At 52.3% G+C, this 23,167-nt stretch overlaps 1 protein-coding gene across 1 annotated transcript in view; it reads left to right on the top strand.

Moving 5' to 3' along the window:
• The window catches only part of KIF1A (kinesin family member 1A), a 79,723-nt gene that overhangs the window by 42,934 nt on the left and 13,622 nt on the right, over nucleotides 1-23,167 (top strand). The window contains exons 20-38 of the mRNA XM_080933478.1: nucleotides 200-380; nucleotides 451-523; nucleotides 703-796; nucleotides 1,525-1,673; nucleotides 2,009-2,187; nucleotides 3,827-3,964; nucleotides 4,650-4,910; nucleotides 9,269-9,387; nucleotides 12,184-12,269; nucleotides 13,097-13,235; nucleotides 13,337-13,505; nucleotides 13,669-13,759; nucleotides 14,140-14,258; nucleotides 15,112-15,167; nucleotides 15,877-15,985; nucleotides 16,445-16,511; nucleotides 16,609-16,693; nucleotides 18,755-18,860; nucleotides 21,069-21,095. Of these exons, the coding sequence (XP_080789604.1) occupies nucleotides 200-380; nucleotides 451-523; nucleotides 703-796; nucleotides 1,525-1,673; nucleotides 2,009-2,187; nucleotides 3,827-3,964; nucleotides 4,650-4,910; nucleotides 9,269-9,387; nucleotides 12,184-12,269; nucleotides 13,097-13,235; nucleotides 13,337-13,505; nucleotides 13,669-13,759; nucleotides 14,140-14,258; nucleotides 15,112-15,167; nucleotides 15,877-15,985; nucleotides 16,445-16,511; nucleotides 16,609-16,693; nucleotides 18,755-18,860; nucleotides 21,069-21,095 (2,248 nt within the window). The remainder of the gene's footprint in view (nucleotides 1-199; nucleotides 381-450; nucleotides 524-702; nucleotides 797-1,524; nucleotides 1,674-2,008; nucleotides 2,188-3,826; nucleotides 3,965-4,649; nucleotides 4,911-9,268; nucleotides 9,388-12,183; nucleotides 12,270-13,096; nucleotides 13,236-13,336; nucleotides 13,506-13,668; nucleotides 13,760-14,139; nucleotides 14,259-15,111; nucleotides 15,168-15,876; nucleotides 15,986-16,444; nucleotides 16,512-16,608; nucleotides 16,694-18,754; nucleotides 18,861-21,068; nucleotides 21,096-23,167) is intronic.

Genomic DNA, 23,167 nt, shown 5'->3' with positions numbered 1-23,167 from the left:
AGCTTAAGCCACATATTCAAATGGCCTATTGCAAGGAGAAAGGTGATTTGGAGCCTGGTTTTGGGATGCTGGATGCTCTTCCCAAGTGGATGTCACTGGGATACCCAGGCAGAGGAAGGGCCTGCACCCCCCCTCCCTTTGTCTGTCATCCCTCTGAGGGCACCTGGAATCTATAGGTTGGTTTGCCTCCATCTCCCAGGAAACCGCATTATCATGGGAAAAAGCCACGTGTTCCGGTTTAACCACCCTGAGCAGGCCCGTCAGGAACGTGAGCGAACACCTTGCGCAGAGACGCCCGCTGAGCCAGTGGACTGGGCCTTTGCCCAGCGGGAACTGCTGGAGAAGCAAGGCATTGACATGAAGCAGGAGATGGAGCAGAGGTGAGGCCTAGGGCCAGCTGCTTGCCTGCAATGTCTGGTGGCCTCGTGATCACCTGCTGCTCTTTTACAGGCTCCAGGAACTGGAGGACCAGTACCGGAGGGAACGGGAGGAGGCCACATACCTGCTGGAGCAGCAGAGGCTGGTGAGGATGCCCACCCAAACCCACAGGGCTCGACCTGTCCTGGCACACTGGGAGAATGGGCCTCTGCTCTCTCTGGCCACCCTTTCTACTGGACTGGCCCCTCTCTTGTGCGCTCGTGGGCTGGGGTGAGGCTGCCTCAGTCTCTGTGGTGGAACCACCAGTCCTGCCTGTCTTCTCAGGACTATGAGAGTAAGCTGGAGGCTCTACAGAAGCAGATGGACTCCAGATACTACCCAGAGGTGAACGAGGAGGAAGAAGAGCCAGAGGATGAAGGTAAGGGACTCTTGAGATGGTATGTCTCCCATCAGCAGGGCCTGAGAAAGCAGGCCTCCAGTGGCTCACTGGAGATCAACCAGTCTCCACTCTAGCCCTGGAAGATAAACCTCATTCATCCTGGGTGCTACCGTACAGGCAGGATATGGGAGGTTGTGCTCAAAAAAAGTGACCACACATCTAACATGCATAGGCCACATTTGCTAATGGGAGTGGGCCAGAGCCATGGGTGCTGATGAGGGCTCTCCCTGTTCACTGTGTGCTTTGTGGAGCCCACCAAAGACCTCATAGTGGTGCACAGAGATGCTTTGATTTTCAACATACTAGGGAAACTGATTAGGGAGCCTACTTAATCTTTGGGTGACCTGGAGCCTTTCCACACTGTTTGCTTGACTGGGTTTTTCTGCTTCGGTCTACTTTCTCCACTCCAAGAGGAATAGTATAAAGTCAGGAATGTAAGCATTGGGGCCTTAGCCCAGCAGGGGAGGGGCTGTTCAGAGGCTATATCTGGGAAGAGAGGGACAGAACCCAGCAAGTTGTTCAAGTTAGCCTGCCTTTCAACACCTACGTCTGGCTATGGTGACTGTGGAGGGGCTACTTGCCATTTAACAGACCACTCCAATTATAGTGCAGCCTGAGTGCAGGGTGGCATTTTGACCTTTCAGAGGTCAGGTTATGGTGGGCTATATTGTGGCTTGCTCTGATGACCAACATGGCTTCTCCCACAGTCCAGTGGACAGAGCGGGAGTGTGAGCTGGCATTGTGGGCCTTCCGGAAATGGAAGTGGTACCAGTTTACTTCTCTACGGGACCTGTTGTGGGGCAATGCGATCTTCCTGAAGGAGGCCAACGCCATCAGTGTGGAGCTAAAGAAGAAGGTAGGATCCATCAGAGGCGGGTTCCCCATGAGCCATGGTCTATTTGCTTATAGTCACAACACAGTACCAGCACTCAGCTGACCCTCAGGTGTATGGGGGCCCTTGCCTGGACTGGGTACCCAGTGTGAGTGGTTGAGGGGGGCACTGGGACTGACTGAAATAGATAACCTAGTTGACTTTGCTTAGGAGTCAACACGCAGGGGGCCGTGGGAGGGGCGGCCATTTTTCAACAGTTGGTTGAATAGTTTGGTGAGCTGTGGAATATAGAGTTGAGCTCTCAGGGGAATAAACACTCAGCACGGGGTGGATGAATGGTCATCTTCTGCCTCTGACAGGTCCAGTTCCAGTTCGTCCTCCTCACAGATACCCTGTACTCCCCACTGCCGCCGGACCTACTGCCCCCAGAAGCTGCCAAAGACAGAGAGATGCGGCCCTTCCCCAGGACCATTGTGGCAGTAGAGGTCCAGGATCAGAAGAATGGGGCCACCCACTACTGGACACTAGAGAAACTCAGGTGCAGAGGGTGGACAGTGAGGTGGATGGTGGACAGGACTGTGCTCTGGGGAGAGAAACAGGCTGGGGCTTCACAGCAATGCCACTGTGTCTCCTGATCTCCTGGCTTTGTTCTGGGACTGAAGGAGCAGTTAGGCAGCAGAGGGGCTTGGATGGTGGCTCGGTGTCCCGAGCCAGGTCTATGCCAAGGGCCTCAGAGACGGCTCTGCATGCCCGAGGAAAGTCATTTCAGTTCTGGGAAGGCTGAGAACCTGAACAGGTGGAAGAGCATCTGTGTGTACCACCACTGTGCGACTCTCCCCTGCTTGTGCGTTGTAAGAAGACTTCTGCTCCATGGATACTTCCTCTAACTCATGCCAGGTCTTCATGTACAATGTTGACCGGGTGATGATGTAGACACCTGCATGAGAAAGGTAGAATGTACTCACAGCCCTGGGAATAGGTCACACACAGCCCACAGGGCCATGACTGGACATCAGGGCAGGCCAGGAGTGGGAAAACCAGAACATTACTTGGATGTCTGAGGAAAACGTGGAGCAGCCAGTCTCTATGGACCAGCTTCCTGGAACGAGGCCAGCTTTGGACATGGGGCCCTCCTAGTCTCTTAAATCACATGGTGATTTAAGGCAGAGAGAGCACTGGTCAAGTGTGTGAGACCTTAGAAAGAGGAGAGGTGGGTGTGGACTGAGGGTCTGTTGGTGTGTATGTAGAAGGCAGGCTCACTAATGAGTTCTTGGCTCTCCCTAGGGATGAGCTAGAATGATGGTTCTCAATCTGTGGGTCTTGACCCCCTTTGGGGGTAGAATGACCTTTTCTCCTAAGGTCATCAGAAAACACAAATATTTACACTGCAATTCATAACGGTAGTAAAATGACAGTTATGAGGTAGCAGTGAAAACAATTCTATGGTTGAGGGGTCAACACAACATGGGGTATTAAAGGGTCACAGCATTAGGAAGGTTGAGAACCACTGAGCTAGACAGGACTCTTCTCCGTCAGCCAGGCCTTCTGAGGATGGCAAATATGGGCGGGAAACTTTATTGGTAGGCATACCCTCTCATTCCGTCTGTGTGGGCCTACCTGCTCTCCATTCTTCCCCCAGGAAGCTAGGTAAATAAATAAATACCACCATCAGTAGTGGATGTTTATCCCTTTAGAAGCCAAACTCTGGGGCCCCTAGAGTATAAAACTTCATGTTCTTTCTCCTACATTTTACCCACCTGGGGGAAAAGAATTTAAAAGTAGCGTCTTCTCCATTCCCTTCCTGCCTCACCTGAGCTCACAACAAGAGCTTTGGGGGCTGTGGTGCGAATCCTATTTCTGAGTTGCTTCTCTGTCAGCTCCTCAGCTGCCCAAAGGCACCACAAATCAGTCGGTTCTCTGCTGTCATGTTGCTGTGCTTGGCTCACTTTGCTGTCACGGGGGAGGGTTTGGGAGGCACTCGTGGTGAACCTTTTCTCATTTGTAAGTTTCCTATGGATGCTGAATTCTGAAGACCACTGAGGGGTTTCTAGCTGGCAGAACTATGGGCCAGCAACCCTGGCAGGATGCTGGAGTCTGATTTCCTAGGATGAGGAATGGGGTGCCAGGCTGTTTCTGGACATTGGTCTGAGCATACATGGTCTTTGAAACCCTAACAGGCAACGCCTGGACCTGATGCGGGAAATGTATGATAGGGCTGCAGAAGTTCCCTCCAGCGTCGTCGAGGACTGTGACAACGTAGTGACCGGCGGCGACCCCTTCTATGACCGCTTCCCCTGGTTCCGGCTGGTGGGCAGGTGGGCACCTCCTCCCTTTCCTTGTAGAGAAAGTAAGATGGTAGTGGGGTCAGAGACCAGACCCTGAACTTGCCTGGCCTGAAGGAAAGGAGTCAAGTTCCACTCCTGACTTTCCCTTAATCGTCCCTCCTTACATACCTGTAGGCCCAGCTTTTTAAAGGAACCTAGGGTGCCATCTTGTTAGTACTGCCTATACCTACTATGCTACATGCTTGTGTGTGTGAGTGTGTGAGTGTGTGTGTGTACAGGTGGGTTGCCCAAGCACCCAGGCTTCTATTTGGGGGTGGGAACACAGAGGTAAGATTAGAGATTAGCACCTCTTCCCTTGTTTTCCAATCGGATGTCTGTGCCCAACCTTTGACCCCATGTTGTTCAAGGAGGTCCTCTTAAGAGTTTAGGCTTCGGCCATCCTGGACCTTTGTTCTCACTCATACCTATTGGTAGTGCTTTCCAGAACCTTCTACTGACCATGGATCTTGTTGTCGTTAGTTTGGGGCATTTTGTTTCGTTTTCTCTTCCCAGCCCAGACCGGGTGCATTTATGTTTCTTGTCTTTTAAAGCAGTGTTTCTCGATGGTTGGTGTTTTAGTTTTAAACAGAAGTGCTCCTTGTCCCTCCCAAACCCTGCCCCCCCTCCCCGGAGTAGCTGGTGTTAACTTCTCTCTGTCTTGTCGCACTAACCTCAGTTCAGTCATCTCTGGCTGCAACAGCTACCCTCTTCTCAACACATGCATGAGCGAGCGCATGGCTGCTCTCACCCCCTCCCCCACCTTCTCAAGCCCCGACTCCGACACCACCGAGCCTGCCGAGGAGCAGAGCGTGGGGGAGGAGGAGGAGGAGGAGGAGGAGGAGGAGGACCTGGAGGACGACGTCTTTCCGGAGCACACCCTGTGCGACGGCCAGGACCCGTTTTACGACCGGCCCCCCCTGTTCAGTTTAGTAGGAAGGTTGGTGAGGTTGAGGCACGCATGCTGGGGAGGAACCAGCTCTTTTGCTTAGGAGCACTGCTGTGGGTACCAGGGCAGACACCCGACCCTCTGGGCCACTCAGGCAGGTAGGGCTAGCCTCTGAAGAGGGGTGAGGAAGTCAAGCTGTCTCTTGTGTCTTTGTGGTGAGAGATGGGCACATATAGATGAATGCTCTGGCTCATCAGGGAAGAGTCCGGCTCCAGTGGCAGAAGAGGCTAGGGCTAGGAACACACACTATAGCCAAGAACTTCTAATGCCCACCCCGGGTGGCTGGGATAGTTCCTGGAGTGGCCAAGACTCAGGTACTGGTGCCATTGACTCCTTGTGCTGGGCTCAAGGAATATTTTGAGAGGGAAAAAAAAAGAGGTCCTCAGGCAGGATGTCCCAAACCATTGTCTTGGGAATCAGCTTTGTTTAGCGGAGGTGGCTTCTGAGCATCCCACTGTAGTCCAAAGAGAAGGTATACTGTGTGCTCACTGCTACCCTGTTCTGAGAAGTTGCAGGGCTGTGACCCACCCAGGGCAGGAAAGTAAGGGCCTCTACTTGCCCGGCTGATGAGAATAGCCCCAGGCCCCTGACCTCCTGGGCTAGCATGGTGAGGTGGACACGTAACCTTTAGGGAGAAGCCTTGGCCACTTGGTTTCTGGCATAGGTGACAGAGGCTGGAGTTGGGGAGGTGAACCACAGGGATATAGGTCTAGCTCCATCATAAAGCAAATGACTTCAGAAAGGCTAGGGCTTGTAGTTCACCTGCTTGGAACAGGAACCATTTTGGTAGCATCTTCTCCTGGAGTTTAAGATTGCTTCGAGGGCAACGGGAGTTTTAGAACTCTTGATCTTGGAGCAGAGGTATTGGAGGCTGAAGGCTGAGGATGGTCCCTTCTAGACTATAGGCTTTCTGTGGAGTCCCTTCCTTCTTTGAACAGGGGTGATGGCCTGGGACCTCCTTCCCCTTTTAGAAGGTAGCAGGTCCCATATCACTAGCCAGCCAGACAAATGAGAAGCATCTTCTTCCAAGATACCCTGGGTCTAGACTTCCAACCTGCTGGGCCTGGGCAAAAGCTGCAGACAACAGGCCAGCTCTGGACAGGCTTTTCTCACCAAACCTTGGGCTAGAGTACCAGACCGCCCATGCCTGCTGGGCCCTGGGAGTGGTTCGGGGTATCAGGTAGTCAAAGGGTCAGGAGACTCGGAGCAATGACACGAGAAGTGGGGTCTGGTCTCTGCAGTCTCATGAAAAGAGCTGGGTCCTTCCAATGTTGTTTCCCCTCTTGTGGATTTGAGATTTTACAAAATGACCAAACCTAGCAAAAAGTCATCCATGAGAGGCCTGGCCCCCTGTATCACAGGGTGGTCTGTGCAAGGCTTCATTTGGCAACACCCTGAACTTTTGGTTTGGCAAGAATTGGCTTTTCTGCGCAGCAGCTAAGCAGGCCTAACCCTGAGGAGGGCTCCACAGTGGTTTTCCTTTAATCCTCTGGTAGCTGCTGGCTCTCTCTCCAAAGCTTAAGCAAAATTGGGGTGCCCACTCTTGTCCCCTCTGGAAAGGCTTCCCTGGGTCCCAGCATGTGCCTCTGCACCTCACCAATCTGTGGTTAGCGCTGCCTCCTCCCTCCTGCCTCTCGCCACACGTGCCGCTCTGCCCGTTCCGCCCTCTTCTTCTCGGGGCTTTTTAGCCTGCTTTAAGGTGCTCTGGGTCCTGGGCAGGCCTCTCGTGGGCGTAGCCAGGGCCCCTCCTCACATCCAGGGTCTCTGATGGTCAGGTGGCCTGGGGATGTGGATGAGTTAGCCGATTATGTGAGCCCAGAGGCTTCCTTAATCAACAAACTTCCAGAAGATGGGGGCAGGGGGCGCACTGCAGAGAGGGTAACAAGAGTTAAGGGTCTGGGGAGGAGCTAGATAGGGCACCAGATAGGTCAATGTTGACCTAGCTAGAGACTATAGAGTCTCTCAGCTCCACTGTGGCCTCTTCCTGCCATGGCCAGTGTGGCTGTGGACACACTGTGTGGCTATGGCAAGGTTCTTCCAACCTCAAGAGCAGCTGGGTGTGTGACTGCTCTAGCAAGATTGTCAGGGGCTCTTTTCTGACCCTGCAGTGGCTGGCACTAGCTTCTAGTTGTTTCTGGTGCCTGGAGGACAGGTAAGATGAAGACTGGAGTGCACTGGCCCCGCACTGAGCAGTGTGTGCCTGGGTGCCTCCACCTCTCAGGAGTGCTGCTTAGTTGAGTCCTACACAGAGTGGGGCACACAAATCTTCCACAATCAGTTTGTGGCTCCTTCAAAGCCAGCGCTGCCCCCTGGGAGGGAGTCCAGGCCCAGGAGGTCTCATCTAGCTGAATGACTTCACCACAGTGCCAAGTGGACTGGGCTGGTCATGTAGAGATGGGGGGCGGGAATTGCATTGTTACTGCCTTCTCCAGCATCTGACCCTGCAGCTGCACCTAGACCCACAGTTCCCATTTGAACTGTCTGACGATCATGAGGTCAGGGAGCATCCAGAGGCTTTGACCACAACTGATACTTCTTCAGTACACAACCCCAGCTTCCAGTGAGTTATTAGGGTGGGTTGGATGTGGGCCATGTCTTTCCTACAGTGGGCCATGGCATCCTAGATAACACCCTCCCATGGGAGGAAGTTCTTAAAGATGTAATGCAAGATTTATTCTGTGGTTAGCTGTGCTGACAAGCATTGATCTGCAGGGCTGAGAATGACCTAAAGGGTCCCATCCAGTCGTCAGCCCTTGCTGCCATATTCCACCTGCTCTAATGGGCCATGCTATAGACTATAGACTATACATCCGTAAAAGAGGAGGACACAGCTAGCTAAACTGAGAGGCACCATTATTAGGACATAGAGCTTGCCTGGATGGCCACCTGCTGCAATCCTACCTCTTTACCTCCCTGGGTACTGCTCCAGAACCACCTAGTTCTAGACAGTGAGGGAGGGATAAGCAGTTAGTGTGTGAGACCTATGAGCTTCCCTGTGGGTGCTCACGGAGTTAGGGTTACCTCTGCAGTTCTGGTAGAACCCATCTGGGTAGCCTGGAACCCGTACTCTGTTGACTACAAGCTGCCTCAGTGGCATTGCCTCCTGGGCCCTCTAGTGAGGCAGCCTAGGTTGTCAGGGCCTCCAGATGGCAGAGGCAGGTTTCAGCCTAGCTCAAGAATCCTGAACGGCAAGCACAGGGCCTTCATCTGGACACCATGTGGATATTCCCACACATTCCTCAGTTTGCTCTCTACATCCTTTCTGCAGCAATTACCTGATTGGTACCTGGAGCAAAAGGGTTTGGGCCAGCACTTTCTGAGACAGTACTGTGCTAGGGTAAGTGGGTCCCATGGAGGTATCCCAGGGAGACCACCGCGGGCCCCTTGGAGGTAGCTGCCACACAGCATCTGAGGGCTGCTGTAGAGGATTTTGCTAGAGCAATTTGCTGAGGCTCTCGCCTAGACAAAGAAGCTCAGAAACCAGAAAGCCTACAGTAGATTCTTAAAGTTGGAAGTCAGAGCCGAGAGAATGAAAACGGGCTGTTGGCATCAGAGTGCACATGCCCCAGGGAGCCAGTGGCCAGATGGAGGCTGAAGTTGGGGCAGTAAGGTTAGAGCTGGCCAGCCTGGACCTCTTGGGGCTTGGTTGATTCTATAAACAGCTTGGACATTACCGAGGGTATGGGGGGACTTCTGTGTGACAGGTGCCCTACAGACCCTCTAGGGACATTAAGAGGCAGGGTAGGGTGGTGGTGAGACCAACTCAGGGAGCTCCAGCAAGGTTCTTGCAACAGGTGCCATTGACTAGAAAGGAAGAGCAGGGCAGTGTCTAGGCATCCGAGCAACGGGCACACGCTCCAAGTTGCATCTCCCCTGAGAAGGGGGACACTTGGGTTGTGCCCGGCTTCCAGGTGAACTGTAGAAGGAACTCTAAGGTTGAGAAGTATCATGATGCCCCATGGGAAGCAGCCATGAGAGCTCCAAGGGTTGAAGTTTATTAGCATGTCCTTGTTCAGCCCAGGTCCTCAGCCCTTGAAGCAGGCTGAAACCCTCTTTAGCTGTTCTCCTCTCAGCCATTCATGTCCTGGCTGAGCTGGGCTGTGCCCTCCACTTACTGACGCCCTTCCCTCCTCTCTGTGTCTCCACCTCCTGTCTCCTCTGAGCACTGAAAATCCTCGCCCCTCCCCCGCCCCTGCCTGTTCCCAGCCCATCTCGCTGGTTTGCCCTGGCTGTCTCGCCGCCGCTTTGCTCCGCTTTGCAGCTTCGTGTTGTGTGTGAGCTGGCCTTGGTGTCGCTGACGTGAGAGCACACACTGAGGGTCGCCTGTGACTATGGCTCTGCTCCTGCAGGGCCTTCGTATACCTGAGCAACCTGCTGTACCCTGTGCCCCTGGTGCACCGCGTGGCCATCGTCAGCGAAAAGGGAGAGGTGAAAGGCTTCCTCCGTGTGGCGGTGCAAGCCATTTCAGGTGTGTGTGGGATCGGGTAGTGTGTGGCCCCGAGTCCCCCAGGGCTGGGGAAAATCTGCCTTTACAGGCAAAGGTGGGAGAAATAATGTTATGCAGGAGTTGATATGAAGCTGGTCTTACCTAGGAATTCCAGCCTCCCTGTGGTCATCATGAAACTATTTCCACCTTCCCAAGCAAGTGGACGTGTGGGGCTTGAAGGGAAAGTTCCCTGTGTTGATCCCTTGGCTCTGGCTTCCTAGAGTCTTGGATTAGACAGGCATATCCCAGGCATGCAGACTCAGTCCAAGATGCTTGAGTCCGAGTCCCCACTTATCAAACAGTTCAGGTGGACCCAGAGATTACCTTGTGCCTCCCAGCAGTGTGGACTGTCTGCCAGCCTACCTACTATCCACTTTCTTCATAGCCAAGGGAGATGCAGACTGCTAGTCCCTGCCAGACTGGCTCTCACGGCTGCCTCAGTTTCTCTTCTATCACCCCCCACCCCTGAGATCCTGTTCTTTGGCACAGGCCTAAGGCTGGAAGCTGAAGACTTTCCTTGTCTGTGGGTCTGAAGATAGAGGATCTTGTAAAAGACAGACATTTTTCCCATTATCCCCTTCGTCATGGCCAGGAGGTACCGGGACCAGCCAGCTGCAGGGGCCCATAGGTCTCAGTTTGCTCACCTATAGGCCTATAATGTACGTCCTGCACGGTGAGAATGTTTGTAGAACCACGGAGAACAGTGCAAGGGTCATGGCTCAAACGACATCTGCAAGTCAGTGGTAGCACCTGCTGTAACAGCAGCTCAAAGACACTGCTCTCTGCCGTAGACCGTGGTCTCCCTTCCTGGGATACTCACTGTCCTTGGCTTCCCAGACACCCTGGGAGGGGGAGGTAAAGGAACAGAGTGGGGCTGAGTGGGGTGCTATGGGTTAGGCTGGGGTGCTCAGTGTGGTACCTGAAGGGTCTGGAGAAGGCCAACACCCCAGTGTGTTATATGTTGCCAGGTTCTCATATATTCGAGTGTCACACTCCCCAAGTCCTCCTGTCAGGCTGTCACGTCCTAACTATTTCTCTGCCTCTCATGCCTTCAGGGTCTCATACCCCAAGTTCTCATACCCCAAATACTACTGATAGGCTGTGCCCTCAGGTTCTTACGTGCCATAGGTTTTCTTTTTTGTTTTCAAGGATTTATTGATTTTTATATATTTGAATACACTCTCTGTCTTCGGACACACCAGAAGAGGGCATCAGACCCCATTACAGATGGCTGTGAGCCACCATGTGGTTGCTGGGAATTGAACTCAGAACCTCTGGAAGGACAGTCATTGGTCTTAACCACTGAGCCATCTCTCCAGCCCACCACAGGTTTTCATACTCCCTTCCCCCAGATTCTCATACCTGGGGTTCTCACACTCTGGGTTCTCACATTGAGGTTATCACACTTCAGTTTCTCATACCTGAGGTTCTCACACTCCTGAGTTTTTATACTTCTGACCTTCAGATGTCTCTTGCTCCTCTACTCTAAAATGTCTGATCACTTTCCTAGTATTTTGGCCACATTAGGTGACTTTGGATCTATGAATTGAATTGATAATTGGCTGTACTGCTCCTCTGCCTGTGATTTCTGACAGGTCTCCCCACACACATCTACCCTCGCTCCCACCTGTCACCAGTCATGATGTGCTCATGATTGCTTAGATGAGTGGACTCTGCCTCTGTTTCCCCGGCACTGGTCCACCTAGCAAGGGGAGGGGCAGGTGGGTTGCAAACCCAGACTCCAGTACCACCCTGGCCACATTGCTGGAAAGTGAAAGTTACTGAGACACCCACACTTAGGGAAACAGGATCATCCAGAACAAATTCCTTTCTGAGAGCCTTTCTCCCTTTTCCTGCCAGGCCTTCCTCTTCTCTGACCTAGAAGTTTGCACCCACACTGAGTAGAGGTCTCCATTTTGTCCATGTGTTTCCATAGTCCAAGGGGTTTGTCCACAGTCACTGTCTTTCTGTTTTTGATGAAAAGGACCCTGTAGGGGGTCCTTAGGAGGGCTGATGAATGACCTTATCTCCAAGGGTCACCACTCTAAATTCATTGGGACTAAGTGGGTCCCCCACGTATTAGATAAAGTCTTATAATTGGGAAGGAGCATGAGGCTCAAAACTCAGGCTTTTAGTAAGCTATAGCTCTGCCTTCCCCGCAAGTCATATTTTCAGAAGAAGGGGCTCCAATGAAATCTGACCTGTGTTGGTCCCCAAATCTTTTATGAAGACCACCATATTTTACCGTATTGGGGATTACAACTACTATTTCCCAACCTGGCAGTGGAAGAAAGGAATTTGGGAAACATACAACCTTGCCGGTTCTCCCTGGCCTGTGACCCTGGACTGGGGTCAGCTCATCCACTGAACCCTATTGGGGCTGAGCCTGGCTATCAGACACTGCTAATAGAAATATCTGTAATGCTGAAGGTAGCATAGTAGGGCCCATGGGCTCTGAAGAGGGTGGTAGAGGTATATCAAGAACCCTCTGTTCTCTTCTGAGCACCAAGATCAGGCAGGCTGGCATCAGACTGTGTAGGGTGTGTGGCTCTTATTGAGTGGTCCTTGGCAAGAACATACCTCTGGGACCCTGAGGCAACATAGGGTAGTGGTCAGTATGGTGACTACTGAGTTGCAGGTAGTTATGTAGCTACTTGAACCAGTGAAGAATCTGGTCACATATTGCTATACCCTCTCCGAGGCCCTGGGGCCACTTGACCTGGCTCTGTCCACTATGGAAAACAAGTTGATTAAACCACCTGTATGTTTCTCTTGCAGCTGATGAAGAGGCTCCGGATTATGGCTCAGGTGTCCGTCAGTCAGGAACTGCTAAAATCTCCTTCGATGACCAGCATTTTGAGAAGGTACGTGAAGGCTTGCCTTGTATACTGGGGAACCCCTTTCACTGATCCATAGACTCTGAGGGCCAGCCTCAGCAGGGTTCCATGGGCCTTTACCCTCTCCCTGAGCAGTGTTTGTCCCATCCCTTGCTGTCCAAAACACACAATGTAACTTCCCCAGTTTGTCAGGACCCAATTGGTCCAGTCATCTTCCCGAGTCTCACACAGCAAGTCATAGAGTTGGTAAGTAGATCCAGCTTTTAGAATAGGCACCTCCATTTTCCCTTCTCTCAAGTTCTCGGGGTTCCCACAACATTCTACATTTTTTAGCATCCTTACTTCTGCCTTCCCCAACACCTATGGGAACAGGGATGACCTCATTGAAGCCACCCACCTCTGATCCTCACAGAAAGAACTATCTCAGGAGACAGGAGAGAGGTTGAGCCCATACAGTGCCCCTCCCCAGATGTGCTTACTTGGCTCTTTGGCTCAAGATCTCAGTCTAAGAGTGTGCAAGAGTCTGTCTATGACCTCCCCCAGAAAGTGCTCTGGTGTCCCGAGGGCAGAACTGAGGCCAGGAGTGGTTCCCTGGTGACCTTCACTATGTCTCTAGCATTGAGGCAGGTGGAGGACTCCTCAGACAGTTCACATCTCAACTCACCTAAACCAGAGTGTCAAAGTGGGCCACTCATGGCCATGAGGATGGAGGCTTGGAGAGGTGGGTGCTTTATCTAGGTGCAAGTCTGAATCAGGATGCTGGAGACCTAGGCCCCAGTGCACAGATCCCGGTAGCCTGTGCCAGGGTGTCCTAAGCTTAGCAGCTACCTCTCCAGCTTTCTCTGTCTTCCCAGTTCCAGTCTGAGTCCTGCCCTGTGGTGGGGATGTCCCGCTCAGGGACATCTCAGGAGGAGCTGCGCATTGTAGAAGGCCAGGGTCAGGGAGCTGATGCCGGGCCTTCAGCCGATGAAGTTAACAACAACACCTGCTCAGGTGGGTGCAGCTCCACTGTGTGGATCATGCATGTGTGGGACCAGGGCTTGAAGAGCTTTAGTATCTTGAGACCCCAATTGCTTTGCTCGGGCTCCCAACAGCTGTGCCTCCTGAAGGCCTCCTAGATAGCCCAGAGAAGGCTGCCCTGGATGGGCCCCTGGACACAGCCCTGGACCACCTCCGTCTAGGCAGTACCTTCACCTTCCGAGTGACAGTCCTGCAGGCATCCAGTATCTCTGCTGAATATGCCGACATCTTCTGCCAGTTCAAGTGAGCCTGTTGTCTGTGCCCTGGGCTGTTGGGAAGTAGGTACTCTCCTGAGGGGTATGCAACCCACATAAGTTGTGCTAGGGGCTACTCAGTCTCATGCAATGCCCAGTGAGGCCATTGTCCTTGCTGCAAGTCCTTGCCCCAACCTCTTCTTTCTCTTCAGCTTTATCCACCGCCATGATGAGGCCTTCTCCACTGAACCCCTGAAGAACACTGGCAGGGGACCCCCTCTTGGCTTCTACCATGTTCAAAATGTAAGTGCTGGCCCTTATCCCCCAATACCCGAAGATCTAAATGCTAAGGCTAACCCAAAGGCCAATCATGGTTCTCCATTTTCATCCATTCTTTCTTCTCTGAACGGACTGTCCTGGAGGCCATCTGGCATCAGGTTGTAGAACCTTTGATGCCATGCTGAGTTATCGATATTGCAGCTAGGTAGCAGGAGATCAGTAATGGGTTTAAACTTGGAGTCTTGAAAGCTGCTTATAATGATCTTTGGGCAAACATGAAGACAGAATATCCAGGGAAGTTGTAGCTGGGATTTGTGCTAAGGGTTGGACCTGGAGTGTGGAGTTTTCATGGACACTGAGAACTTACAGATATGACCCATACTCCCCTCCCCCCTTCTGTTTAGATTGCAGTAGAGGTGACCAAGTCTTTCATTGAATACATCAAGAGTCAGCCCATTGTGTTCGAGGTCTTTGGGCACTACCAGCAGCACCCCTTCCCACCTCTTTGCAAGGATGTTCTCAGGTCAGTTGCCTAGGTTACCCAAGTGTCCTTGTCTCCAGGCAATAGTGCCTCTGATTCCTTAGCTGACCAAGATGGTCAGAGCATGGCCCATGCCTGCCTCTCCCCTTTGGAACTGAGTTCTTTAAGGCCCATGTTGACAGAGAACTTTGACCATTAGCCAGTCACGGAAAACATCCAGGGGACAGCCAGGTTTTGCTGCCTACTGACCATTTCTGGGAGGGGAACATCACCTGACTCCCTCATACTTTATAGTCTCCATTGGTGGAGACTCAGAGGAAAAAGTGGGATGGGGGAGTCTCAAGATCTTGGGGTATGAGGTTCAGGTACCTGTAAGCCATCTCACTGGATTCAGAAGTTGGGACAGGAAAGGTAGTCACCCCGAGGCCTGGAGATGTGTTGACAAAGCTTTGCTCTTCTCCACCTCTATCTCTTGGCTGAGTAGACCTCACAGCTCACGGATACCCAAAATATGGGAACAGAACAGGGATGCAGCAGAGATTATTTGGGGCACCGAGTCCCTGGACCCTTGTAGAACCTCTAGGATGTTTCAGGGGCCCTAAGGATTTCTCTTCTCCCATCTGAGCATGTGCAGAGACCTGGGCTCTTCCTGGGTCTGTGGAACATGTGAGTGAGGGACACATGAGTATTTGGAATATATGAATATAAGGGATACATGGATATGGGAACAGGTGGGCATGGGAGACATGTGGATATTGAGGATTCATGACTATTGGAGACAAAGAATATGGAGGATACATGGATGGCTTCTTATCATCCTTCCCTGCCCTGGGCTGCCCACCCTAGCGGAGACATACTCCAACCCAGGTCTGCTTAATCTGGCTTTCCTCCACAGCCCCCTGAGGCCTTCACGTCGCCACTTCCCCAGGGTCATGCCGCTATCCAAGCCAGGTAGGTGAGGGTTTCCTGAGTCCAGTGGGAACACTATGGTTGAACCTGCTATAAATGTAATGGTCTTCCAGGCTGCAGATGTCATAGCAGGTTTATGTCTGTGAAGGGTATAGCTTTTAGCTTTGTGCTTTTTTGGTCTCCCCAATCCACAAGGGAGACATTTAGAGCCAATGTCTGGTCACGTGATGAGCACTCAGCGGGGACTTTGTGGAGGAAAGGCTTAGAGCAGAGGCTCTGGACAGACAGGGTTGGGCCCAGGAATACTGGGAGGCAGACACTGTCAGGAGGTAGACATATTGGAGGGCCAGCGGAGATGAGTTTAGGACATGCTAGGCAAAGTGTGGGTGGAACATACTTGGACTGATACATTTTGCTGTAGTCAAGGGTAGCACAGGCAACAGACCAGGCAGAAAGATCCATATGATAGGGCCTCTGAACAAGTGTCTCTGCTGACTTAGTGGTGTTTAGTCAAGCCACTACCATCATACCCAGGTGTGTAAGGCCACACGCTCATACTTGCATGTAGGGAGCATAAGTGGCCACACATCTGAGGTCACTGCCAGATTTCTTAGGCCTGACTGCCTAGAGATAGGGGTGACCTGATCATGGGTATGCCAGTGGGCACCCCTTTGAGAAAGTTGTTGCCCACGCAGCCTTTAATGATCTCGCCCTGATACCCCATTACAGCGTCACTTTCTTTCCTTCCTAGTGCCGGCCACTAAGCTCAGTACGATGACACGGCCTTCCCCAGGGCCCTGCCATTGCAAGTATGACCTGCTGGTCTACTTCGAGATCTGCGAGCTGGAAGCCAATGGCGAGTGAGTGAGAGCACCCACTGTGCCCATGTTGGGCATCAGCTTGGGGCCCAAGAGTATGTGATTAAAGAAGAGAGGGCACTGGAAACAGTATTCTGATAGCTGCTGAGAATTCACAGTGGCTAACTTGGAAAAGGAGGGTGGGTCAGGGGGCTCTAAGCTGATGTCTGGGGAGGCCTGGGACCAGGTTCTCCATGAGGGTCCCGAGCTTGAGGCACAGCTACAGGAGCCCTGGCATTACCCAGATCATTGGGTGTAGATGGGATGAGGGAAATATGAGACCCCAAGAGCTGTTGTAGAGAGCCAGCCCAGAAGGACCTGACTCTGTGGACTGGGCTACTTGCTCTCCTGAAGGACAGGTCAACACTCCTGTTTTCAGCTCTGCTGACTATGGGATCAGGTCCTATGCTACCAGTGAGATAGAGCAGGGGCTCTGAAGCTCACCATCACCATCTTTTCCAGTTACATCCCTGCTGTGGTGGACCACCGTGGAGGCATGCCGTGCATGGGAACCTTCCTTCTCCACCAGGTGGGGAGCCTTAACCTGCCCACCTCAAAACTTGCCCTCCTCCCAGAAGTTACATCCCCAGTGCCAACTGACTGTCCCTTCTCCTGGCATGTGGCAGGGCATCCAAAGACGGATAACGGTGACACTGTTGCATGAAACAGGAAGCCACATTCGCTGGAAGGAAGTGCGAGAGCTGGTTGTGGGTGAGTGAGGCAGGCAGAGATTGCCTTGGGAGTGGACTGTTTTGGACAATGCCTGTGTTCTAACCACAGCAGTGCCCTGAGATGTGTGGCTCTGACTAGATCTCGAAGTCTTTCTGTGCCTCAGCCTGTCACCCAAAAGGGAGAGCCTTAGATCTATATAGACTCAAGTTTCTTCCTAACCTGTGCTGCCCTTCCAGGGCTGCTGAACCACAACTAAATGGCTTAAAACAACAGACAAGGGTGGGGTGTCATAGTTCTGGAAATCTGGGTGCCAGCAACAACCATGCTGTCTGGGGTGCTGCAGGGTTTTTCTCTGCTTTATCTAGTATTGGGAGATGGCAGTAGTCCCAGGTGTCCTTAGCTTATAGACTATTCCAATCTTCTTCTTGACAGGACAGGCTCCATGAGTTTTGGTAGTACCAGGCATGGGATGACTTCAGCTAGGCTAATGGCACTTTAGCACACTCTCTCCTCATGAGGCTGTGCTACAGGGTCAAGATTCTAACACACCTTGTTTTGGAGGGTCAGAGTGCCATCTTGCTCTTTGACCTCTTCTCTTGAACTCTGCTTTACCAAGATGTCCTCTAGACTTTCATCTGGAGACACAGTACATATCCATCCCATCTGTAGCCTCTCTACCCTTGAGCTGAGTCATGTCTCTCTAGAAGCTTCTCCCAGTGCTGGTTTTATTGACCAGGTGGGTGGAAGCTCAAGAGTGATGTCATCCTGTGCCCCTTTCTGCAGGGTTATGGATAGTTGGTCTGGGTACCATTGTGTCAGGGATCAGAGGGAAAAAAAAAAAAAAAAAAAAAAAAGCAGTGCTCAAAGAATCCTATGGGAGGAATCCAAACAGTGACTCAATTCCAAGACTAAAGTCAAGCCTAGCACCTGGACTCCAAACCAAGCTTTACCCAGGAAGGGGTAGCTCTACTTATGCTGGCATCCAGTGTTGCCCCACCCACCATGTCCTCCTACTCAGATGGGCATCCCAGCCTGTCTTAAGTTTCACCTATTTCTGCTTTTCTAAAAATGCAGACACCAAAGGCTGCCGATTTGGAGTGGCAATGGGGGATTTAAATGAAATTGGGAGAAAACTGCTGTGATCCAATTCCATTCAGGTTATAGATGAGCCCCAAGCCTAGCATCCCTCCCTGGAAGGCATGGGTCTTTTAGGACCTGTGATGTGGGCATTATGGGGAGGAGTCAGCAAAAGGAGGACATACAGATGAGCCTAGCCCACTCCCTAACTCCCTCTTGTGTCTTGCCTAAGTATGTCCATCAGATCCTCAGGCAGAGAGCTCTGTGGAGGTCAGTTCCCCAGGGCTGAGCATCTGCTCTGGGGATGCTCTCCTTGCCCTAAACCCCTTTCTGCCATGAGAATCCCAGACACTGGAGAATCTGGCATAAAGAAAGAACTGACTGAAGGACCCCAGATTGTCTCCTCCCAGAAACCTTGTGCTGCAGAGTCACAGGGAAGTAGCTAGATTCTGCAGGAAGGGAAGGGAAGCTGCTTACTCTGTGGCCGCAGCAGAGGACATAGGAGCATCTGTGAGCTCCTTCAGAGGAGCAGAGTGTTGCTTTCAGGATGAGGAATTATGAAATGAAGCATCTCACAGACAGATGAACTTCAAAAGCAGGTGTCTCTTGGTTTCTGGAATAGTGGCCAGTACTCAGAGAATATACATGTTTTCCCCCTTCGTTATTGGTGTTTTAAGCACAAAATGGGGTAGGGCCATCCCCCCATCTTGCTTAGGTTTCCGTGTCCCACAGGTAGCCTGAGCTTGCTAGACTAGATAGCTGAGACCTGCCAGAAAGTGTAACTTGTAGCTGAAATATTGAAAGCCAGGCTGGAAGGAGACAGAAGGGGAAGACAATGGCCACGTAACAGAGGTCACCGTGACTGACCCCCTCAGCCTCCCTGTCCACTCTGGTCCTTTTACTGCATGCTCTGCAGTCATGTAGGAAACTCATTTGCCATCTTGGTTTTTATCCAGAGACCTCAGCATACCACAACCACTAGGCTTCCTAGGCACTGACACTCAGCCACTGCCCTTTCCGTAGGTCGCATCCGAAACACTCCAGAAACTGACGAAGCTCTGATAGATCCCAACATCTTATCCCTCAACATCCTGTCATCAGGATATGTCCATCCAGCCCAGGATGACCGGTGAGTACCACAAGAAAGGTGGGAGGACCACAACCCCTGCTGACCAACCCCCATACAGGTCAACCACCAACCTACCATGGCCTCCCACTGACCCAGCCGCTCATGCCATGGCCAATTCAAGCCTACCTGCCCTCTTTCTGACACTTAAGGGAACAGTGTAGTGAGCCCACGAGCTCCAAGTCTCTCTGCTCACTTGACTGCCTGTCTCCCATTTCTGGTTTACACATTCATGCATCCCATCACCTAACAGGGGGCCAGCATGGGCTTAGAGCGTGAGTTAAGTCCTGTCCCTGGGAGTTTGTGGGTAGATGGTTGGTGGTATAGAGTGGAAAACTGACATAAAGCCCACGGTTCTGAGGACCACACTGGTATGAACAGGTCTGAAGTCTCTGGCTGGGGGTCCCAGGAAAGGATGGTGATAAAGAAGGTTATCCAGAGCCCACAGAATTGGCACTGGAACACCTTGGGTAGAGCGGTGACTGTGGATCACTAATTGTCACATGCTTCTCGTCACTTTCCAAGCCCCGATTGTCCCAGCTCTCGTCCTTATCTGAACAGTAGAGGGGTAATGAAACCCTAAGGTGTTCTTGGCAGCCCTGTGGGATTTACCAGGGTGCATGGATGTGACAGAGGTCTCACAAAGGCTGCCAAGGACCAGGCACTCCAAGAGTCATCCTGCCAGGGAAGATGCCTGACTGGGCAAAATTGCCCAGGACATGGTCTTCCAAGGATTTGTGGTGACATTTAGCAGGGCCTGAGCTCCAGCCTGGCTCTTCCCCAGTAACTCAGCTTGGTTCAGTGCCAAGCAGCCAAAAGCTGACCCAGGAGTTATTTGTGGAAAAACAGCTTTGAGGGTGTGGCACCCTTGGAGGGTCAAGGCAGGATCACCCCTGCGAGGGAGGGTTTGTAATCTCCAGAATCCTGGGCATGGCCTGTGTTCTTCCAGCTCCTGAGTCCAGAGCTCTACTTCTTCACAGACAGCTGGGGAGGAGCCAGAAGAGGTCTTCCCTTCTCATAGGCATAGCAGGAGCCAGGCAAGGGCAGAGCAGGGCTGGGCAGCTGTCAGGACAATGGACGGGACAGGAGAGAGACCCTAGCACACATGTGGCTCTGGGCCTCATTCTTCATTTCTGGAGGTGTTTCTTAGAAACATGACACTCTGGGGGATAGGCTTGGAGTTCACAGCAAGAACTAGGAGGGGAACCAGATATGAACTGGAATCTAGAGCTTCCTCTGGTCTTCCATCTTCTCTTGCTCTGCAAACGCACCCTGCTGAGGCAGAGAGGTCCACTACTTCTAATATGGATGCTACTCATGAGTGTGGACCACTACGCCGTGGCATGGGAGTTGAGGACCACAAGGGTGGGGGCTGGAACGACCTGTCTGCCACTGAGTGCTAAAGAGATGCTTTAGGGTCTGAGAGTGACTTAACCCTCAACCTCGGACCATCCATTGGAAGACATTCTGGGAGGAAAGGGTGAGCGGTGGGATCAGAAGGTCCATGGGTAGGTGGGAGCCTCTGGGATTCTCTAGCCTAGTTGTCTCCCTGGACTGAAGACCTTGTTTCTGGTGTCCTGTCATCTCCCCACCAGCCCAGATGTCGAGGTGTCCTTGACCCTGGCTAAGCGGAGGTGACTGGGATGTCAAGACTCATATTACCTAAGCTGACAGAACTTTGGCTCAGCCGTGGCACTGAACCGACTAGTTTCTGTCTTGTTCCCTGTCTAACCCCACATCTAGGCTGGAGGCCCTGGGTGCTGGGAGGATGGAAGACATAACAGGGGAACACAGATGTGGCCCCTCGCTTGGCTCCTGCCCTTGCTGTTCCTGCTGGTGCAACCCCAGCCCTCCTTGACCCAGAAAAAATCTCAGGCACGCTTCCTTAGCCCATGGCCTCCTTCCCAGGGCCCACTGGGGCCAGCTTCTTATTCCCTGAACATGGCTGACATCCTAGGAGCCCTTGCGGGCCAGGCTGCCCAGAGGCCGAGGCTTGGGCCTGGCCTGGCTCTGTCCAGAGCCTTAGGCTACCATGCGCTTTGCCACACCTGGGCCTCATCCTGCTCCGTGGTCCCTGCTTCGCAGCCTCCCTGACCCTGAATGGGTCTGCCAGCCACAGGCGGCCCCCTGCTGCCACTTGCTGCTGCCACCCCGCTGTCCCACTGCCCTCCCGCAGCCCTTCACTAACGTGTGGTTGTTTGTGTTTTGCAGGCAGTTTCTTGATTCGGACATACCTAGGTACCATTTCTGTCCCTTGGTTTGATTTCAGCCTCTACCTTCCCTCCTTCCCTGGTCACCTACACAACCCTGAACTTTTAATTTCCAGCTTTTTCAACTCATAACTCGCTCACCTTTCCTTCCTGTTTCTCCCTCCTTTTAATTTCATTTCCTTGGAATATCGTTTTGGTTTATTTTCATGTTCCTCCCCCTAGCCCCATCTTCCTGGCTGAGTCTCTCCTGCCTCCTCCAGCCTTCTCTCCTGATTTCAGCTGCTTTTGTAGTTTGCCTCTGTAGACACTGGCTGGCCTCCCGCTCCTCCCACCTCAGCCTTGCCTTCTATGCCAACCTCTAGCCTGGCCACCAGTGGGTACAGCTATCTCCCGCATGCAGGCTGGACAACCCGGCTGCTGGGCTGCACCAGCTCACAAGGGCCAGCCACTCCCTGCAAGGGGCCATAGGAGGCAGAGCTGGGAGCACGGGGAAGGGGCAGACAGGACCCACTGCCAGGAGACTTGAGCTCCCATGTGCTCCACAGCTGCCCAGGAGCCCTTTCCAGGACAAGTCAGGAGGAGGGGCATCAACCTAGCTTTGTTAGCCCTGCCATGGCCTCAGCCTCGCTCTTTGGAAGTGGCAGGCAGTAACTTCATGAAACTAGCAGGCTTTTGAACATGGCTTGCATCCATTTCAGACTTCCTATCAGTGCTCAGTCCTGGTAGAGGGAATTGCTGTAGCTTCCTTCCACCTGGCTTGAGGAAGTCACTGCACACAATGACTTTTGAGGGGGCTCAGAGACCACTGGAGAAGGACAGCCTCCAAGTCTTGAATCCATACTAGGTTCAGGAAGAACTTGGGGGCTACTCTGAATGAGAAGCCAAGGTGTCACCTCTGGACAGTTGCAGGATGGTGGCCAGAGCTTCATGGTGGTCATCTGTCTCATGGGTCAGCTTTCTTAAAGTCATGAATGCTTAAATCTTTAAGCTGTACCACCTAGACTGAGCTCTAGAGAGAGTGGGCACAGCCAGGACTCCAGGCTATGTCCTTGTCTGGTCACGGTTGTAATGGTCAGTGCAGATAACATTCATTTGTTATCTTACCTGAATACCTGGGAGTGAGAGCCCTAGAAGGAGACCCTATGGGTGGAGCTGTGGCTCTCTAAAGTATGCTCTCTGGGTCACTGATCTTTTTACCTACTGTTATGGGTCAAGAGCTGAACGGACCCTCCATGGGAGAATTGGGGCTAAATGAGGCAGACACTTCATCATGAGACAACTGAACTGGTGGCCGCAGTCAAGCAAGGGACATAATCCTGCTAAGCCTGAGCATTTCTTATTCTCTCTCCCTACCAAGATCAGCTGAGTGAGCTCACTAGAAGAGGTGGCCTGTGGGCTGGCTCTGGAGGCAAGTAATCCATTCTCAAACCCGTATAGAATTGGGTTCGCACCTGCTGGTGGCTTCGGTGTGTTTGAGAGGTCTTCTTGACTGGGCCAGAGAGCCCCAGCTATAAACATCCATTGCCCCCAGGAAGCTTCTGGATAAGCAAGGAGATACTGGCACAGTGCAAAGGTGAAAATCTGGTCTTCTCTTTTGGGGTTTCCTCCTCAGCCCACAGGTCTCACAAGCTCCTGCTTATGCACCTGGGTTTGACCTTCCTGTAACTTTCCCTCTTATTCTAAAAATAAATTTGATAGTAACAGGCCTGGGGCTTGGCATCTTGAGAAGGAAGGAAAGAAGGAAGGAAGGAAGGAAGGAAGCAAGCAAGCAAACAAAGAGTGAGTCAATCCTTAGACTTTTCTACAGGACAGGGATCCACTGTGGTGGCCAGTATTGCCATTATGGTCATGAAGGGGAGAAACCTTACCCCATGTGATTCTGGGGCCACACAGCTGAGCTGGAGGCAGCCTGACCGAGTCATCTGCTATCTAAAGATGGACAACTGCCAAAACCTTCTGGGAATTAGTTCGCCCCTGAGGATAGAAGAGTAGTGGTAGATGAAGGCTGCGAGGAATCAGCTGATTCACACAAAGCTCTCAGCTCAGACCCAACACTGAGTCTCCCGCTATTGTCATGGACAGAGGCATTTGTGTCCAAAT

The sequence above is a fragment of the Micromys minutus genome, assembly GCF_963924665.1.
Source record: "Micromys minutus genome assembly, chromosome: 19".
Lineage (NCBI taxonomy): Eukaryota > Metazoa > Chordata > Mammalia > Rodentia > Muridae > Micromys > Micromys minutus.
This window is presented reverse-complemented; position numbering and strand designations above follow the sequence as displayed.